Below are 22,228 nucleotides of genomic sequence, written 5' to 3' on the forward strand. Positions count from 1 at the left end.
TAGGGTTCCCCCTATTTTCATAACCAGCTGGGTTAAAAACCAAGCAACAGCAGCCTAGTAACACAAGGGTGGGGAGGGCCATTGTTTTTGGCCCTCCCCAGCCTTAATATTACCAGCCTGCTGCTGCCTAGTCCAGGAGCGCCAATTTTGATGCTCCAGGACAACTGGCACCCGGCTCTTCCCAGTAACCCTGTTGGCATTGGGTAATGGGGTAATAATGGGGGGGGGGGGGGGGTTAGTGTTAGCCATTTTATACCGGCTAACACTAGGCCCTGACTTAGTAATGGATTCTGTCTATTAGACGGCTTCCACTACTAAGTCTATATAGTAAATAAAGACATGACACAAGTGAAACATATTTTTTATTCAAAAAAACACCCCACACCCCTTGTTGACCATTTTATTAAAAAAAAAATCCCAACAACCGCTGGTCATCGATGTAGTCCATCGAATCCGCCGTAATCCACAGGATACCGATATCTGAAAAACAAAAAGGGAGAAACACACAAAAAAACACACAAACAGGAGCACAACACCCATCATTGTGAGCGGTGTTGTGCACCTTACAGTATGCAGCATCTTTACAGGTCGCTGCTTACAGTGTGGCACCCAAAGGGTTAAAGGAGGATTCAGTGCATCCCCCTTAACCCTTTGGGTGCCATACTGAACAATCTGGCCCCCAGGGGGTTAAGTAAGGGTTCCCACTTAACCCTTTGGGGGCCAGACTGATGTCAGACTGCACCCATACCAGCAAGGAAGGGGTTAAGTGAGCTTTCTACTCACCCTCCGATGTCTTCTCTATTCTCTCGGCACAATGAGCTTAGTGTGAAGGGACCGTCTCTTTATATGTCTGCTTAGCCAATCAGCTGAGCAGACATATAAATCAAAATGTTACAGGAATCTGCATTATTGCTGGAAATCCCTAACCCCGGTAATACCGTGCCCTGTAATACTGATTCCCTGCTTTTCCAGGGAGCAGTAAACATTATTAAAACAGCTAAATAATTGTTTAGCTGTTTTAGTAAAGTTAATTTACATTCGAATATTCGATCACATATTCGATCGAACTCGAATCTTTTTAAATACTGCAGTTTTCAATGGAATAGCTATTCAATCGAATACTATTCGCTCTTCTCTAATCACAAATAAAGAAATTAGGTGCATGTACTTGAAAAGCAGTGAAATATTTATGAGGCGCACAATCCAGCAATTGCTTGTTTGTTGGCAGATTGTTTGGTCTTTTATGTGGGGTAATAACTGGCATGTTTGGCTAACCTGTGTTAAAGACCCTTTAATCTAACCATACACATTAGATAAACGTCATCTAAACCCTTCGTATTTGCCTCTTATTTCCCTTTCCTATTGAAATAAACGTGTGAGTGTTCATTTTGTCACAAAGTTGAAGAAATAGCATGTATGATTGACAGTAGAGATGAGCGAACTAAATGTGAAATGAGATTTGTTCCAAACCTTGCAATAGGTTTTGTTTGGTACCGAACCGAACTTTTTGCAAAGTTTGGAATAAATTAGTAAAGATTGTAGCCACACAATAAAACACACATAAAAAAGGGTATGCTGATCTGTTCGTACTCCCCCGGTGTCCTCCTACAGTTCTCCAGTGTCTCCAACCACCTCCAGCCCTCTCAGCTAATCACTGTCTGAGACGGGACAGTACCACGGCCAGTGATTGGCTGAGCAGGCTGTTACTCCATAGAGAAGAGTGACAGCATGCTAAGCCAATCACTGACTGACTGAGAAGGGACACAGACGGGACAGTAATTGGCATGGACAGCAATTGGCTGAGCATGATGTTGATCCTGAGTGACTCCTGAAGAAGGCTGCCGGCGACAACAGAGACCAGAGAAGAAGGAGGGATCGCGGACAGGTAAATAGAGATGAGTGAACTTGCTGAACCACACTAAAACAGCTAAATGCTTGCAATAATTTAGCTGTTTTAGTGCAATTTGTTTAAGGTTCAGTTTGGACAAACCCATACTTGGCCTAAAAGTTTGGTGAACCTGCCAAACCGAACTTTTGAAAAGTTTGCTCATCTCCAGTTGATAGCCATCTCAAGAATATGGCCAGTTTAAGGTGGGTCTCTAATATATCAATGCAGATGCTACTCCCAATTGCCTGAAATTCCAGATTTTGAAAACTGTTGTGCTCAATGAAAAAAGAGTGGTGTACCTGGACCTTTTCAGATTGTGATTCATTTTCTCTCTGTTGTAATAAATACAGACATTAAAGGAGTTTCATGGGGTATATATATATTTTTTTCCATTTTATTTTGCCCTCCTGGTGTACATGCTGACTGGAAGGCCCAGATACCCAGAGGTTTATGCAGGGAAGGAGTCTGAATACTAGAGGTCTGTCTGTAGCCAAAGGATATGCAAAGAGATCAGGACAGGCACCACGGATAATAAATGGCACAATTTTCCAAGCACGTGTTAAAGTGACTCTGTACCCACAATGTGACCCCCCCAAACCGCTTGTACCTTCAGATAGCTGCTTTTAATCCAAGATCTGTCCTGGGGTCCGTTCAGCAGGTGATTCAGTTATTGTCCTAAAAAAAAACTTTTAAACTGGCAGCCCTGTGCCCAATGGCCGTGGCCTAGATTGCAAGGACAGATGTTCGATTAAAGGGGTTATCCAGTGCTACAAAAACATGGCCACTTTCCTCCTACTGTTGTCTCCAGATTGGGTGGGGTTTTGAAACTCAGTTCCATTGAAGTAAATGGAGCTTAATTGCAAACCAAACCTGAACTGGAGACAACAGTAGGGGGAAAAGTGGCCATGTTTTTGTAGCGCTGGATAACCCCTTTAAAAGCAGCTATCTGAAGGTACAAGCGGTTTGGGGGGGGGGGGGGGTTAGATTGTGGGTACAGAGTTGCTTTAAGAACCTTATTGCTCAAGTAAAATTGGAATGGGAGTGAAGATCCTAGATGTGCGGCAATCTGTAATGATTGGCTGAGGGACATTTTTGGGTGTGTGCACAGACCCTTTAAGAGGTAGAAAGGAAACATACGAACTAATTTACAGAGATTGTAGCTGCAAAATGGGGATGGGCATGGCAGCAGGAGGGAGCAGGCATACAGAAAAGCTAACCAGGCGGGAGTCTCCACTGAGAAGTGCAGTACGGTGGCTGTAGAGGGCCGCCAAGGTTACTGGACAAACTCAAAAATGGTTCTTGCTCACCTTATCTTGTTCATGTCAAGGTCCATAATCTCGATTCTTGGAACCCACAAAGAGTACTGATTCAAACATCTTTTAAGCAGGACATTGGTTAAAAACATATTTTGCCAGTTAAAACTTGAGGCATATATAGCTGTCCACAACGCATTTAGAGCACAATGACTTGTGACCTCCTGTGCATGGTAACTTTAAATATTTCTCAGTACCCTAACCCCTTCTCCCCCAATTTTGCCATTGTTTGCATTAATAAACCAAAATATATCCGCAACATATATTAACAAAACACATATGGGAAGATTTATTCTGTTTGTACATGTTGCACCTATACTTGCCTTTATTCTTGCACATAATGTTAAGTGGCGTTACCTAAAATTGGGGTTTGTTTACATTTTTTTGATAACAGCTATATTTTATATATATATATATATATATATATATATATATATATTATATATCTTTATATATCTTATTGCACATGTATGGCATATATGTAGACTAAGCTTGCAAAAGCTGCATAATTATTATAAATTCTTTATGTAATCTATATTATGTCATAAATATATATGTTTACATTTGCAAATATCTGTATCTGTTATTTGTGAAATGTCCTGCTTCTCTTTTTTGGTGCAATTCTGATTTGTCATTGCCGATATGAAAAGAGAAATATCCAGTATATTAATATTATGTTAGTTATCATTACGTTTTATTTATGTATTTTTAATAATGTTTCATGCAACCTTAGGGGAGGGAGGATGTTAGGATAACGTGATGAATTTATAGGGGAACTCTGGTGCAATGTTTTTCTTTCCAAATCAACTGGTGTCACAAAATTACACCGATTTGTAATTTACTTCTATTTAAAAATCTTCAGTCTTTTAGTCGTTATCAGCTGCCGTTTGTCCTGCAGGAAGTGGTGTATTCTTTCTGGTCTGAAGTCGTGCTCCCTGCTGACACCATGTCAGGAACTGTCCAGAGCAGTAGCAAATCCTCATAGAAAATCTGTCCTGCTCTGGACAGTTTCTGACATAGACAGAGGTGGCACAGCACAGCACTGTGTCAGACTGCACAGCACTGTTAAAGCACAGCACTGTATCAGACTGGACACAATACAGGGCATACAGCAACTGATAAGTATTGGAAGACTGGAGGTTTTTAAATTAAATACTACAAATAATTAAAAGTAAATTACAACTTATATAACTTTTTGACACCAGTTGATCTGAAAAGAAAAATAAAACCGAGTACCCCTTTAAAGTATGCACAGGATCTCAAAGGACCTTTAAGAAAAAGCGTATTTATGCTCACACTGTGCCAGGGCATGGCCTCCACTCCAACTATGTATGTCTCAAATTTTACCTGCTGCAATAAAATATATGTTTTTGTCCCCGATGTCCTGGTTACAAGACATTTGTAATGTTTACATGCAGAAACACTCAAGTCAATAGTTGCTGTAGGGAGGGAGGTTTTCTTAAACTAAAGAGCCTCTTATTCTTTGTAAATAAGATTGTTAAAAAATACCATTTTTTGGAGTGAAAATGTTGCAAAGTTTTCGGCACCCGCATGACATTTCACCTACATAGACTGATCATGCCTACTTCAACTTAAGCTGAAAGTAGGCATGATTTATTAAGTGCGACTATCTAAAATAGTCGCACATATGTCGCAAACTCACTCCACACTAGAGGTGGTCTATTTCACCACCTATACTGTGGAGCGAGTTTGCTCGGTGGGTCGGGCGCAGTGCACCCGGTCCACAGAGTGTAAAGGGTTAAGTAGTGATGCAGCAGCATCACTACTAACCCCCTGTGGCTGTACAGTACGGAGGGGTGCTTAGCGCACCCCTCCTTGCAGTACACGAGACGGGAATCCCCTTAATTAAGCCAGGATTCCCTGCCTACAGGGTTTCCCACCCAAAAGCAGAAAGCAGTCTGCTTCTGGGCGGGAAATTTAAAATCCCGGCACAGAAGTTACAGTTTGGCTCTCAGGGGCTTAAAGGACAAGTGCCATGAAAAACTTTTTCCCAGTAATTGAAGCACATTACAAAGTTACAGTATATAACTCTGTAATGTGCTGCAATCATCTACAGTATCTGCCTCCCTTCCCTGTCTTTTCCCCTCTCTACCCCCCACCAGGAAGTGTCCTAACTCACACAGACCTAATGACTGTCTTCACCGTCACCAAGCTCTTCTCTCAGCTCCTTCTCCTGTTACAGCAGCCCCTCCCCTGCCTTGTCAGTTGACTCAGCTTGCTTAGCTCCCATTGGCTGAACAACTGCAAGCCATCACTTGTCACATGTCATGCTTATCTTCCCTCCGACTGACTCCGGCACATAGGTAGCCCCCCCCACCTCATACCCTCTCTCCTGCTGCCGTGGACTCAGTGAGTGAATGAGTCATGTCACTAGAGAAGATAAGCAATGAATAAGAGTCACCTGACAAGGAGGGGGAGGCTGGTGTGACAGGACCTAGAGCAGCCCTCCTGCTGATGACTCATCCTCACAAGAAGGAGCTGCATGGTGACGGTGACGACAGTAATCAGGTCTATGTGAGTCAGGACACTTCCTGGTGGGGGGTGGAGGGGGGAAAAGACAGGGAAGGGAGGCAGAAAGGTGATTGAAGCATATTACAGAGTTATATAACTTTGTAATGTGCTTCAATTACTGGGAAAAAGTTTTTCATGGCACTTGTCCTTTAAGCCCTTGGGAGCCAGACTGTAACTGCCATGCCCATGCTGGGGGTCACCCAGCTTTCCCAGCATCCTGTAAGGTTAACCCTTACAGGATGCTGGGAAAGTTGGGTGACCTCCAGCATGGGCGTTACAGTCTGGCTCCCAGGTACTTAACCCCATGGGAGGTTAAGTGTCCCCTTCCTTCCTGGGGCAGAAGCAGTGCGCTCTCCAATGAGGGGGGGGGGGTGATAGGGGCTGGGCGTTACCTGTTCCTGCTTCCAGGGCCGGCCTTAAGGTAATTGGCGCCCTGTGCAAAACTTTTTTTCGGCGCCCCCCCCCACACACACACACGGGTCTGCTGAGACCCCCTCAAGGTGTTATAAAGCTCCTACTCCTCCAGACAATATCCAGCACCCATCACCCCACCCTCCCAAATATTACCGCCACACCACAACCACTACCATCACTATCATATTGTTACTGACCAAATCAGTATACTAAATCCAATAAAACAAAGTACCAGACTACAAGTAACAAATATTACCACCGCATACTGACTAACACCACCACATACTGACTAACACCACCACTGATACTGAACAACACCACCACATACTGACTAAAACCACCGCCACTACTGAATAAAATCCTCTGTACACAGATCACTATAGAGGTAGAGCCAGCCCTACACAGCTCTGTACACCATATACGTTACAGTGAAGTTATATCCAGTGACTCACAGGAGACGTCTTCTCTGATCGGAGTTCTTCCCTTTTCATCTTCTTCTCCATCTGCTCTGGGCCATCATGAGAACTTCTCCGAGCCACAAATCCACAGAATCTGCCAGACAGACATATTAGACTCCTCACTCTGGCATCATCCTCATCTCTCTACTAACTGCACATCTGTATTGGCCCCTTTACACCCTCAGTTAGTGGGTAGGCTGACTCTATGTGACCCCCTTATAGTATATCCCCTCCCTGTGTAGCCTCCTTATAGATGGCCCCTTGTTTAGACTTCCCTATATATGGCCCTAAGTGGATCTCCATAAGAACCACCCTCTGTGTAGTCCCCTTATGGTATATGGCCCCCCTCTCTGTAGCCCTCCCTTATAAATGGCCCCCTCTTTGTAGTCTCCCTTACAAATGCCCCCCCCATGTTGTCCCCTCTGCCCCTCTTACAGATGGCCCCCATGTTGTCCCCTTTGCCCCTCTTACAGATTCCCCCCATGTTGTCCCCTCTGCCCCTCTTACAGATGGCCCCTCTATGTTGTACCCCTTATAAATGGCCCCGTGTTGTCCATCCCCTTATAGATGGCCCCCGTATTGTCACCCTTATAGATGGCCCCCCTGTGTTGTCCATCCCCCTTATGTTGTATCTTCTTATAGATTGCCCCCTTATAGATCGCCCCCCTTGTTGTCCCCTTTATAGATAGCCCCCTTATGTTGTCCCCCCTTATAGCTTGCCCCCTTATGTTGTCCCCTCTTATAGATTGTCCCCTTACAGATTGCCCCCTAATGTTGTCTCCCCCCTTCTAGATACCTCCCCTATTGATTGCCCCCTTATGTTGTCTCCCCCCTTATAGATGCCTCCCCTATTGATTGCCCCCTTATGTTGTCTACCCCCTTACAGATGCCTCCCCAATAGATTTCCCCCTTGTTGTCTACCCCCTTATAGATCCCCCATATAGATTGCCCCCTTGTTGTCTACCCCTTATAAATCCCCCCTATATATTGTCCCCTTGTTGTCTCCCCCCCTTATAGATGCCTCCCCTATAGATTGCCCCCTTGTTGTCTCCCCCTTATAGATGCCTCCCTATAGATTGCCCCCTTGTTGTGTACCCCCTTATAGATTGCCCCCTTGTTGTGTACCCCCTTATAGATTGCCCCCTTGTGTACCCCCTATAGATTGCCCCCTTGTGTACCCCCTATAGATTGCCCCCTTGTGTACCCCCTTATAGACTGCCCCGTTGTGTACCCCCTTATAGACTGCCCCCTTGTTGTCTCCCCCTATAGATTGCCCCCTTGTGTACCCCTTTATAGATTGCCCCCTTGTGTACCCCTTTATAGATTGCCCCCTTGTGTACCCCTTTATAGATTGACCCCTTGCTGTCTCCCCCTATATATTGCCCCCTTGTGTACCCCCTTATAGATTGACCCCTTGTGTACTCCCTTATAGATTGACCCCTTGCTGTCTCCCCCTATAGATTGCCCCCTTGTGTACCCCCTTTGTGTACCCCCTTATAGATTGACCCCTTGTGTACTCCCTTATAGATTGACCCCTTGCTGTCTCCCCCTATAGATTTCCACCTTGTGTACCCCCTTATAGATTGACCCCCACCCCACACACACACACACACACACACACACACACACACACACACAACTCACCTATTCCTCGTTCCCCCGCCGCGGCTCTCGTCTCGTCCCGGCCGATGCGCGCTCTCTGGCACCGCACACACCAGTGACTTCAGCGCACGCTGTGGCCGGTACTTCCTCCCTGTGCAGGAACTACAAGGCCGACGGCTTACGCAGAGGTCACTGATGCGTGCTCTGCTGGGGAATTCCCAGGGAGCACGCATCAGCCGGGGGCGTACTGTCCTATCAATCTTGTGACCGCAAGCAGTCACAAGATTGATAGGACACAGTAGGCGGCGCACGTGGGGAGGGGAGGCTGGGGGAAGCCACCACAGGAGGGGGGCGCCGGGCGGCCAGCTAGAGGAGCGCTCGGGCAGAAAGACAGCTGTCTCTGCCTCAGCGCCCCCCCAGCTAGACGGGAGTGATGCGCCCTGTGCAAGCGCACAGGTCGCACACCCCAAAGGCCGGCCCTGCCTGCTTCCTCACTGTCCCGGTAGGCGCTGCCTCCATGACTTCAAGCCCCGCCCCCATCGCGGGCCGGTACGGGGCGGGGCTTACCGGGACTGCCGAGGAAGCAGCAGCAGGTAACTCCCAGCCCCTACCATCACCCCCCCCCTTGGAGAGTGCACAGGGTTAAGTGCCCCCTCCTTGCTGGTGCAGTGCACTCTCCAAGGTGGGGGTGGTGGTGGGGGTGATGGTAGGGGCTGGGAGTCACCTGTTGCTGCTTCCTCGGCAGTCCCGGTAAGCCCCACCCCGTACCGACCCGCGATGGGGGCGGGGCTTACTGTCATGGAGGCGGAGCCTACCTGCACAGCGAGGAAGCAGGAACAGGTAACCCCCAGCCCCTATCATCCCCCAAGCCCATTGGAGAGTGCACTGCATCTGCACCAAGAAGGAAGGGGGCACTTAACCCCCTTTCTTGCTGGTGCAGGTGCAGTGCCAGAACAGTCTGGTCCCCATGGGGTTAAGTCCCTGGGAGCCAGACTGTAACTCCCATGCCCATGCTGAAGATCACCCAGCTTTCCCAGGATCCTGTAAGGGTTAACCTTACAGGATGCTGGGAAAGCTGGGTGATCTCCAGCATGGGAGTTACAGTCTGGCTCCCAGGGAGTTAACTCCTTACTTGTTTGTTTTTGCTAGTGTTTTTTCTTTTCTTTTTTTTCCAGATACCGGCATGCAGAGGATTACGGTGGATTCGTTTGGACTACGTCGATGACCGGCAGAGTTTAATGTTCAATAAAATGGTCAACGAGGGGTGTGGGGGTGTTTTTATTTGAATAAAAAAAAAATTCTAGGTGTATTTGTGTTTTCTTTCATTACTTTACAGACTTAGTAGTGGAAGCTTTCTGATAGACGGAATCTATTACTAAGTCGGGGCCTAGTGTTAGCCGGTATAAAATGGCTAATACTAACCCCCCCATTATTACCCCAGTACCCAATGCCACCAGGGGTACTGGAAGGAGCTGGGTGCCAGTGGTCCCGGAGCGTCAAAACTGGCACTCCTGGACCGGGCGGCAGCAGGCTGGTAAGATTTAGGCTGGGGAGGGCCTAAACCAATGGCCCTTCCCATCCTGGTGTTACCAGGCTGCTGTTGTTTGGTTTTTAACTCGGCTGGTTATGGAAAAGGGGGGGATCATATGCGTTTAAAAAAAAAACAAAAAAAAACTGCATAGGATCCCCCCTCCTATCATACTTATCCCTGATAGTAAATTGCACTTTAAATAGACCAGTCTATTCTTGCCAAAGCAGAAATAGACCACATCTAGAAAAATCCCCTGTTGATAAATCTCCCCCTATATCTATCTAGAACAGACATGTCAAATTCTGGCCAATAGTGCCATAATCTTTAGCCAGCCGAGGAAATCAATTTGTTTCCTGGAGCTGGCTTGCTGGTCTTCCGGACTGCCCATATTATAATCTGTTGCAATGTCTTAACTTCTAGGCTGCAGGTAGTTTCAGACCTGTGACTTAGAACGCACCCGGCACAGGGAGTGAGTGGATGATGTCCCCACACTGCCTGTGCCAGGATGCGATGTTGTCTTCTATTTTATAGAAGCCAGCGATTTGTGCTGATAAGGCAGCGTGGTGACATCACATACACCCCCATGCAAGGCGCATCTTGCAGCCGGAGGAGTTGGATGAGCTACAGCGCAGGAGACAGGAGAGGTAAGTCTAGCCCGCTCTTGGGGTAGGGAATTGACTAATATATGGTACACTAATGTGAGGATTGGCTACTATGTGGGATACTATTAGGGGAACTAGCTACTATATGGGACACTATTGAGGGGACTGCCTACTTATGGGACACTATTAGGAGGGCTGGCTATTTTATGGGACACTTTTGTTGGACTGCCTACTATATGGGGAACTATTGTGGGGGCTGGCTATTACAGGGGACACTATTGTTAGGGTTAGCTACTATAAGGGGCACTATTGTGGGGGCTGGCTACTGAATGGGACACTATTGTGGGAGCTGGCTACTATATGGAGCACCACTGGGGGACTGACTTCTATATGAGTCTCCATTGTGGGGGCTACTAAGTGGGACACTATTGGGGGATTTACCATATCATTTATCATAGTGCGAATTGCTGGGTGACTGACCCGGCTCTGACAGTGCCAGGAAGGCTGCATGCCACTCTGAAGGTGTCAGAAATGCTGCTCGCACGCTTCAATAAATATCAAGGTTGGCTGCAACTTTATCCAAGTTTTTAGTTTTGGCCCACTGTGTAATTGAGTTTGACAGTCCTAATTTAGAACAAAGAAATTGATCTGTTATGCTTACTTGTATTCTAGTAACTGATCGCAGTGGCTAAATGTTACATTGCAGTGAAGATGATGAAGAGGAACATTTCCTAAATCTTTAGATAACATTGTAATCACTGCAGTAGGTATGGCCAGGGCCGTATTTACCACTAAGCACCCGTGGTCCGGTGCCTAGGGCAGCACCTTGCAGGGAGACAGCACCAGGGAGCAGGGGGAAAGAAACTACTTTTTTTTTGTTTTAATTTTTTTAGTCTCCCATCTCCTATTCAGACTTGCCAGTAAATCTGGTGTCTTTTTCAAAAGGGAGGAGGGCTATGGTGGAATTGTTCAGGTCTGGTGTGGCGGTGTTATCCAGTCACAGTATAGCGGTATTGGTCAGGTCTGGTATGGTGGTGTTATCCAGTCACAGTATGGCGCTATTGCTCAAGTCTGGTATTATGTTGTTATCCAGTCACAGGATGGCGGTATTGTTCAGGTCTGGTATTATCCAGTCACAGTATGGCGATATTGATCAGGTCTGGTAAGGCAGTGGTAAATGTGACGCCTGGAGTTATTACCTACCAATATGCAGACTGCTCTAATCATTGATTCAATGTGGAAATTTGTTTATGTTTGAAGCAGTTGAAAAACATGAAAAACATGATTCAGACAATGTTTCTACATGTAGAGAAATGAATGTGGCCGAAACCACTCTCCCCCATGCTCCCCAAGATGGGACGTCTTTAGGTTTAGTGTCTAGGGTGGCAGCAGCTGTTAATATGGCCCTGGGTATGGCCAAACCTAGATGTCCCCTACTGTGAAGGGTTTACACTTATATGCAGCTGTATATGGCCCAACTAATATTTCTCACCTGTCTCATGAAGTGACTGGTTGAAAATCCCTTCAATCGTCTCGCACGTAGTTCCATCGCCACCACACACTCGACATTTGTCTTCTCTGGCATCAGATCCCAAAATCCGATCACAGCCCACATGCTAATAGCAAATAAATCAAGAGCATTTCATGTTTATATTATAGTGGGGTGGGACTTCACTAAGTATTTGGAGGCCTATAAAATATTAGCTGAGCTCAGAGAGTACATGTTTAGGCCACGTAAAACAGTGTATTTGGCCATAACACAACAGAGTGCTGAGTGCAACAACGGCCAATGTTTAACAGTACTGCTTCACCCTGTATATACTACAGCCATGGTTCTCTGCAACTGCCCAAAATAATTGACAGGTCTATTTTGTACGTCCGCTGTTCAGTGAACAGTGGCCGTACAAGATAGCCTGTGCTCACAGTGTAAAGTACAGCTTCCGGATGTTCTTTACATTGTGGTCTAAGGCAAATTGGAGCACGAGCACACCCAAATGTGCCCACATTACAATTAAAATAAAGTGATGTTCATCTGGCCAATACTGGCATGGCTGGGTCAAACAACGGCCGATAATCCAACATTGTGTGAACATGGCTTTAGGCTACATTCATACATTCTGTAGTTTTGTGCTCTCTGTGTCCACAGCGTCAGACTGGCCCACCAGAGGACCGGAGGATCCTCTGGTGGGCCCCTAGCTTTAGAACCTGCACTAACAATGACTGACATGTTGTTTCTCACTGGTTATTCATTGGTGGGCCCCCAGGATCATTTCCTCTGGTGGGCCCCAGATACCCTAGTCCGACACTGTCTGCCCCCCCCATCAGATGAGCACAGTCAGAGGACAAATAAAGTTATATCCGATGACTCTAAGGTGACGCCCTGTAATGTGCCACCGTGTCTTACTGATCGGTCACTGCCTCCCCCTCATGTACTGTACCACTTCCTCCCCCTCATGTACTGTACCACTGCCTCCCCCTATAACTAATGGACTGTACTGTGTTGTTCTCTCATCATTGTGTACCAATCTTTGACTCTCCAGCTGAAAAAAAAGTCCCATCACAAACTGCTAGAAGGCCATGATGAGGTTGTAGTACTGCAACCTGGAGAACCACATGTTGCAAAACTACAACTCCCATCATGAACTTCCAGCAGGAGATTATGAGGTTGTAATGCCGCAACCTGGAGATAGAATACAAAATACAACTCCCATCATGTGCTGCCAGTAGGACATGATGGAGTTTGTAATGCTGCAACCTTGAAAACAGAAGACTGCAAAACTACAACTTCCATCATAAGCTGCTTGTAGTACATGATGGAGATTGTAGTGCTGCAATCTGGAGAGACTGCAAAACTACAACTCCCATAATGAACTGCCATCAGGCCATGATGAGGTTGTAGTGCTGCAACCTGGAGAGTCACATGCTGCAAAACTACAACTCTCATCATGAATTGTCAGCAGGGCATGATGAAAGTTGTAGTTCTAGGGATAACTTGTCCAGTTTCCTGCTCTTCTCTGAGGCTCACATCTACACACATACTGTACATACATACACACACCATACAAATACATCGTATACATATATACTGTGCAGGCATACACCATATACACACATACTGTATATGCATACAGACACCATATACATACATCATATACACACATACTGTACATGCATACGCCATATACATATCACATACACACATACTGTAAATGCATACACATAAACATACATCATATATACACATACTGTACATGCATACACATACACACACATACTGTACATGCATACACATATACATGTATCATATACATACTGTACATGCATACATACACATACACACACATACTGTACATGCATACACATATATATATATATATATATATATATATATATATATATATATATAAAAAGAAACACATACAATACAGATATATGTGCAGTATGTATATGAGTAGTCTTTAAGTCTTTATAACAGTGTGAACAGGATCCTATGTTGTACCTGGGTGTTGGGTGTGTTTCACTACAGACTCTCCACAGCTGTCACAATCACATACCAGTCCATAAAGAAACACACACAATACTTCTTTTCAAATGATCAAATCTTCATGATTAGTAAATTCCAGCAGCACATATCCCCAAGTCCATACACCGCGGCTTCAGAGAACATCTATTCCTCCAAGTTCAGTCTTTGACATCTCAGGCATTGTTCACAGAGGTGAGATGATCCATGATTCATGTGCAACGTTTCAAGGGAAAACGCTCACTTTGTCAAGGCTTGTACATACATCATATACAAACACACTGTACATGCATACACATACATCATATACACACAAACTGTACATGCATACACATACATCATATACACACAAACTGTACATGCATACACATACATCATATACACACACACTGTACATGCATCATACACACACATACTGTACATCCCTTACACACAATACCATACCTCCCAACCGTCCCGGTTTAAGCGGGACGGTCCCGATTTGGGGGTGATGTCCCGCTGTCCCGGGAAGGTTTCCCTATGTCCCGCACACGCATCAATGAAGCCATCTGACAGTGTGAGCGGCTCCTGCGGCCGCTGACAGTGTCAGATGGCTTCAGGGACGTGGTTTACATAAGCAGGGAGCTTGTGGAGCAGACAGCCGGCCTGACACACAGCTCAGCTGCTGCCCCTGAAGCTCTCTGCTCCAGCCCCGCACGGTACCTGCTTTCCTCTTCTTTCCTCTTCTCTCCTGTCTGCTGCCGCGGCTGCTGGTGACGTCACAGGTCAGGGACAGGTCGGAGAGAAGAGGAAATCAGATACCGCGGAGCTGGAGCTGTGAGCTGTGGGGCAGGGAGCTGTGTGTCAGGCTGCCTGCTCCTCTCCTGCGGTGTCCCTGACCTGTCACCAGCTGGGAGAAGACAGACAGCCAGCTGGGATCTGACTGCTCCTGACTAGGTGACAGGGCCGTCTTAACAGCATTATGGGCCCCTGGGCAGAGGTGCGAATTGGCCCCCCCCCAACCGCCACCATCAAATCCCCCACATCTTTGCATATAGTGCCCCCCATATAGTGCCCCCCATAGTAGCCAATCCCCCCATAGTAGCCAATCCCCCCATAGTGTGCCCCCCCATAGTAGCCAATCCCCCCATATAGTGCCCCCCATAGTAGCCAGTGCCCCCCATAGTAGCCAGTGCCCCCCATAGTAGCCAGTGCCCCCCAATAGTAGCCAGTGCCCCCCATAGTAGCCAGTGCCCCCATAGTAGCCGGTGCCCCCCATAGTAGCCAGTGCCCCCCATAGTAGCCAGTACCCCTATAGTAGCCAGTGCCCCCCATAGTAGCCAGTGCTCCCCATAGTAGCCAGTGCCCCCCATAGTAGCCAGTGCCCCCCATAGTAGCCAGTGCTCCCCATAGTAGCCAGTACCCCCATAGTAGCCAGTGCCCCCATAGTAGCCAGTGCCCCCCATAGTAGCCAGTGCCCCCCATAGTAGCCAGTGCACCCCATAGTAGCCAGTGCACCCATAGTAGCCAGTACCCCTATAGTAGCCAGTGCTCCCCATAGTAGCCAGTGCCCCCATAGTAGCCAGTGCCCCCCAAAACAACAAACCAGTTACTCACCTGTCCGGCGGCCATATTTGCATATTTGCATATAGTGCCCCCCATATAGTGCCCCCCATAGTAGCCAATCCCCCCATAGTAGCCAATCCCCCCATAGTGTGCCCCCCCATAGTAGCCAATCCCCCCATATAGTGCCCCCCATAGTAGCCAGTGCCCCCCATAGTAGCCAGTGCCCCCCATAGTAGCCAGTGCCCCCCATAGTAGTCAGTGCCCCCCATAGTAGCCAGTGCCCCCATAGTAGCCAGTGCCCCCCACAGTAGCCAGTGCCCCCCATAGTAGCCAGTGCCCCCATAGTAGCCAGTGCCCCCCATAGTAGCCAGTGCCCCAATAGTAGCCAGTGCCCCCCATAGTAGCCAGTGCCCCCATAGTAGCCGGTGCCCCCCATAGTAGCCAGTGCCCCCCATAGTAGCCAGTACCCCTATAGTAGCCAGTGCCCCCCATAGTAGCCAGTGCTCCCCATAGTAGCCAGTGCCCCCCATAGTAGCCAGTGCTCCCCATAGTAGCCAGTGCCCCCCATAGTAGCCAGTACCCCCATAGTAGCCAGTGCCCCCATAGTAGCCAGTGCCCCCCATAGTAGCCAGTGCCCCCCATAGTAGCCAGTGCACCCATAGTAGCCAGTACCCCTATAGTAGCCAGTGCTCCCCATAGTAGCCAGTGCCCCCATAGTAGCCAGTGCCCCCCAAAACAACAAACCAGTTACTCACCTGTCCGGCGGCCCCAGCAGCTCCTCTCCCGGCAGCGCGCACTACCGACATCCTCCGGGCATAGGCAGCGGGGTACAGAGAGACTGCCTGTGCCGGAAGTGTCCGGCTGCATGACACATCCAGGACACAGGCAGCGTCTCTGTACCCCGCTGCCTGTGCCCGGAGGATGTCGGGAGTGCGCGCTGCCGGGAGAGGAGCTGCTGGGGCCGCCGGACGGGTGAATTCCGGGACCACCCGCCCCTTCTATCGCCGCTTAGCTGAGTCGATCAGAAGCCCAGGAAAGTGCTGCTCATTGCACTTTCCTGGGCTTCTGATCGGCTGTCAGCTGAGAAGCGATAGAAGGGGCGGGCGGGGCGGGGTGGGCGTAGGGGGTCGCTCAGGGCCGCTCACTATGCATATGCATAGTGAGCGTCAATACAGTGGGCGGGCAGGACGGCTTCCTTGCGGTGCTCAGCCCTGCTTGGGAGCCGTCTTCGCTTTATAGGACGCACTTAGTTTTATAAGTGCGTCTTATAAAGCTAAAAATACAGGTCACAGAGGGCAGGGGCCCCCTGGATAATGCCCAATGGATAAGACGGCCCTGCTAGGTGAGTATATGTAGTTTTTATTATTTTCTGTCAGGGATGGGTCTGCAGTGGGATTACTACATTGGGATGAACTGGGATTACTACATTGGGATGAACTGGGATTACTACTATAGGATTAACTGGGGAGGGGGATTACTACTATAGGATTAACTGGGGAGGAGGATTACTACCATAGGATTAACTGGGGAGGGGGATTACTACAATAGGATTAACTGGGAAGGAGGATTACTACCATAGGATTAACTGGGGAGGGGGATTACTACAGTGGGATTAACTGGGGAGGGGGATTACTACAATAGGATTAACTGGGGAGGGGGGTTACTACATTGGGATTAACTGGTGAGGGGGATTACTACAATAGGATTAACTGGGGAGGGGGGTTACTACAGTGGGATTAACTGGAGATGGGGGTTACTACAGTGGGATTAATTGAGGGAGGGGGGTTACGACAGTGTGTCCTAGGGGGAGGTGGGTTACTATATTGTGTTCTATGGGGAGATGGGGGTTACTACAATGAGATATGGAGGGTTACTACAGTGGGATTAACTGGAGATGGGGGTTACTACAGTGGGATCAATTGAGGGAGGGGGGTTACGACAGTGTGTCCTAGGGGGAGGTGGGTTACTATATTGTGTTCTATGGGGAGATGGGGGTTACTACAATGAGATATGGAGGCACAGAGGGGTCTGTACCATATGGGGGCACAGAGGGGTCTGTACCATATAGGGCACAGAGAGTTACTGTGAAGCAGATGAGGATGATACTGGAGACAGGAGCCTAAAATGTTTGTCTCGCAGATGGCCGGAGAGGTTTTCAAGATGGCCGTGCATGACGGCGAATAAACACAAAAGTGATCAACAAGAGAAGACGTCCCCTGTGAGTCACTGAATAACTTCACTATAATCACCGATAAGGTCTGCAGGTGTACGGTCTAATCTACCGCTATATGGTCAGTGCTGAGGGAGAGAACTGCTCTGTGTATAGTGGATGTTATGCAGTAATAGTATAAGGGGGGATAAGTCACTATGCGGTGAAGATCTGGTGGGAATATTTGTTTCCTATATAATGGTAATAGGTAATGCGGGCGTGGCTATGGGGGCGTGACCATAGGGGCGTGGCACATTGCAGTGAGTGTCCCTCTTTCCTCCGAGCAAAAGTTGGGAGGTATGCAATACACATACTGAGCACATTACATACAGAAACACACTTTATACACATACACTTGCACACTACATATTAACATCTACAGTTCTAATACACAGACAGACAGACACACACACACACACACACACACACACACATACTGAGCACATTACATACAGAAACACTTTATACACATACACACTGCATATTTACATCCACAGACAGGCAGCCAGACACACACACACACACAGCACAGACACTTAAGGCCTTATTTCACCAACAGATCTGACGACAGATTATCTGCCAAAGATTTGAAGCCAAACCCAAGAACAGACTATAAACAGAGATCAGGTCATAAAGGAAAGACTGGATTTCTCCTCTTTTCAAATCCACTCCTGGGTTTGGCTTCAAATCTTTGGCAGATAATCTGTCGTCAGATCTCTTGGTGGAATAGGGCCTTTACTTATTGTGAAGAAACTTTACTTTCTCAGCAGCTCCATGCCTCCCTCCTCTTCCCTCCTCTTCTTCTTGGTGCCGGACCATGCTCTCCCGCCCCTCCCCCTCCTCCTTGCACGGGGACAGCAGAGAGGAGCAGGAAACAGTGATGGGGAGGAATCAGAACCCCACACTGCAGCGTTAGGCTGCCTCCAGGATCACAAAGCAGTTCTCCCGAATCGCCATTATCATAGCTGATTCGGGAGAACAGAGAGGCAGAAAGTGGTGAGGGAGGCCGGCGGGCCCCCTGTAGCTTGGGGCCTGGTCGCCATGGCGACCGTTGCGACCCCTATAGCTACGCCACTGGCTGATGATAATAATAATGATAAATATTAAATACCTTGTGTTCACAGGGACCTTCTGTATACACCTTTAGCAAAGATGCAGAAGTGCAACACAGGGGAATTGCCAACTGAACAAATTGCAATAATAGCAACAGTATCATTATGACTGTAAAACAGCCAGTTTTAGTCTGGACATTCTAATCTCAAAGAATGTATAGTAGGTAGGGCTTGGCTACGGAATCCAATGAGGGTTAAACTTCATCACTGACTGCAGTACTACATTTATGCCACCAGATGTCCACGGTGTTACGTCTATGCACAAGGATAATTACATAGCGTAGTTTCAACAATGATATGATGGCCGAATCAGATTTACTGTTCTAAAAACAATTACAAGTAAATATAACAACACATATTCAGAAATAAAACTCACACTAGAATAAGGACATAAAAATATAATAAGGTTTTACTTAATAAAAAAATACAAACGAAAAGATGTATAGTATGTAGTTAACATGGGTTTGTATGGAGAAATTAGATAAATATATAAATAAATGCAATGATTATGCACCAAGATTAAATATATGTACTGTAAAGATGTTAAATTTGATTTTATATACCATGTTGCTATACTGTAGGTGAGTATAGTGGTCTGCCGTAACCCGAGGTGTTTAGGTGGTATACAGTAGGTCGGCGTTGGTGTTTTTCCTCTGGGGCACTTGTCACGGTGTCCAGGAGTGGCGTTACTCACCCCCGGTCACACTGGCACTGGCACTTGAAAGGGTAGCACATTGTATGAGTACAGGTGCAGGTGCAGATGCGGCGAAAAAATGAGCACAGAGTCAAGCACTTAACCAGACGCAGACTTTTACTTTGGAACTTCAGTGCAATACAGGTTACAGTGGTAAACAGCTCAATGGGTGCAGGTATAAATGTAGAGCTTGAGGTAGTATCTTGAAGAGGAAGATAATAGAAGTGAAGCTTGAGAAGAGGTTTAAAGATCCGCCTTGAGGACCTTGTTTAAATAAAAGTGTACTCTACCGGTATAGCGTACAGTGGGACTAGTGTTCTGTAGAGAATCCTCGTACTTATGGTTAGAAGTAATAGTAGTTATCAGACTGCCTTTTGCCAAACCAGCTAGGCGACTGCCAGGTTTGGTGGCAAGAGTGCAAGGCTTAAACAATTAAGTGAAGCTAACTCCTCAAGATTATCTAAGGAAGTTGAGTAGTTATCAGTAGGATAATTCAGCTTAGGCTCTTTGTCCTTCTGGGAATCAGTCCCTTGACTTTTGTAGACTGTCCTGAAGTTTTAGGCTGGGTTCACACTACGTATACTTCAGTCAGTATTGTTGTCCTCAAATTGCAACCAAAACCAGGAGTGGATTAATAACACAGAATGGATCTGTTCACACAATGCTGAAATTGAGTGGATGACCGCCATATAACAGTAAATAACTGCCATTATTTCAATATAACAGCCGTTGTTTTAAAATAACAGCAAATATTTGCATTAAATGGCGGCCATCCACTCAATTTCAACATTGTGTGAACAGATCCTTTCTGTGTTTTCAATCCACTCCTGGTTTTGGTTGCAATATGAGGACCACAATAATGACTGAAATATACGTAGTGTGAACCCAGCCTTACGAAGGATCCCAGGCAGACAAGGTTAACACAGGTGAAGGTTATCACACCTTTGGGTTTAGCAGTGCATCTTGTGCTATAAGTGTTTTTCAGAAGAAATCTGTACCTCTAGTTCCTGACAACGGCACTGGCCCTGGGCCAGGCCCGGGTATATGCTGCAACAGGAACTCTCTGTTTCTTGCTTTCTCCTCTATACACTAGATAAAAGACCTCCCACCAGGAACTAACTAGCCTTAAATAGGGGTGACCGAGTTTAACATCTTATTGTTGGGGACAGTGTAGAAGAAAAGAAAGGGAAGACGTGTAGTTGGTGGGTTGTACGTGAGGTACTTGCACCAGTAATTAGTAAAACAGTGCACAGTAAAACACAACAGTTAACCCTTAAAGCAGCACTATCAGCAGGTTCTTCCCAGAGAACCTGCTTATATGCTGCATTAGCAGAGGACCTCATTAGTAGATCACTGTTAATTTCATCCCTCTTTTTCCCTGCATTTTCCTCCCGCAGTCACTCTACATGCAAGTATAAGTCTATGTTTGTCTGTGAATGTGTGTGATTGAAGTGCTTGTTTTATTTGCAAATTGTATGAATGAAAGTGATTGGTAGTGTGTGCCTGTTGAGAGATTGTGGATGATGGGAGAATGCATTGTGTGGATGATGGGAGTGTGCATGGTGTGGATGATGGGAGTGTGCATGGTGAAAGTGTGCATGGTGTGGATGATGGGAGTGTGCATGGTGTGGATGATGGGAGTGTACATGGCGTGGATGATGGGAGTGTGCACGGTGGGGATGATGAGAGTGTACATGGTGTGGATGATGGGAGTGTGCATGGTGTGGATGATGGGAGTGTGCACGGTGTGGATGATGAGAGTGTGGGTGATGGGAATGAGCATGGTGTGCAAGATGGGTTCACACAATGCTCACTCCCATCATCTACACTCTCATCATCCACACCATGCACACTCCCACACTACCACTCACTCTCATTCATGTAATTTGCAAATAAAATACAATCACTGCAATTACACACATTCCCAGACAAACACAGACTTATATATACATCTCGAGTGAACTCCTGAGGATTCTTCTCATTGTCAGGCTGGGCGAATGAATCACGCATGTGTGAGAAGCAGCCCGTCTCTGACGGGACATCTTCCCTGCGCAGCCGCGTTACATAGAGCCCACTATGCATATAAGAATATGCATAGTGGGCGGGACAGGAGGGGGCGGACTGGGTGGGACATGGTAGTGCTCGGGGCCTGCCGGCAATTCCCCAAATGCTCTTGAGCAACGGATTTGCATAAGAGCGATTTAAGAAACAATGCAGGGGAGAAGACAGATGTAATTAACAGTGATCTTCTAATGAGGTCCTCTGCTAATGCGACATATCAGCAGCAGGTTCTCTGGGAAGAACTGGCTGATAGTGCCGCTTTAAGCTTTCACAATAGATAGGGAAGTGTGAGACACCAAGTGGTGACAGTGCAAAAGGCACCCATTATCCCAGAGTGTGACACCGACAGAGTTACTTTTAACCATGTGGCATAAGACTTAGTGGTGCACTTGTACTGGGACACTACAGGTCCCTTTATCCTCTGCTATTGTTTTGTTCCTTGTTCTTTATTTCCTTACAGAATTTGCACTTTCTTTTTACTGTGAAATTTACCATAATAGTTTGTCCCCAGATCATAAAATAGTAATAACATCCTTGGTTTTCAGTGAGATGAAAATTAGAGATGAGCGAATAGTGAAATATTTGAAAGTCTATGGAAGAAAAATGCTTGACACTTAGAAATCAAAATTTTAAAGAGTCACTGTCGTATTTTTTGTTGTTGTTGTTGGAATCAATAGTCCAGGCGATTTTAAGAAATGTTGTAATTGGGTTTATTAGCCAAATATGCCATTATCTGCATTTAAAAAG

General features: G+C 46.8%; 1 protein-coding gene across 2 annotated transcripts in view; it reads right to left on the reverse strand.

Annotated features, from left to right (window-relative positions):
* ADAMTS10 (ADAM metallopeptidase with thrombospondin type 1 motif 10) overlaps positions 1-22,228 on the reverse strand; it is a 143,669-nt gene that overhangs the window by 21,215 nt on the left and 100,226 nt on the right. For both annotated transcript variants that reach the window (XM_069976650.1, XM_069976648.1), the window contains exon 17: positions 11,833-11,956. In XM_069976650.1, the coding sequence (XP_069832751.1) occupies positions 11,833-11,956 (124 nt within the window). The remainder of the gene's footprint in view (positions 1-11,832; positions 11,957-22,228) is intronic.

This window comes from Dendropsophus ebraccatus, chromosome 7 (genome assembly GCF_027789765.1).
Source record: "Dendropsophus ebraccatus isolate aDenEbr1 chromosome 7, aDenEbr1.pat, whole genome shotgun sequence".
NCBI classification, from domain to species: domain Eukaryota; kingdom Metazoa; phylum Chordata; class Amphibia; order Anura; family Hylidae; genus Dendropsophus; species Dendropsophus ebraccatus.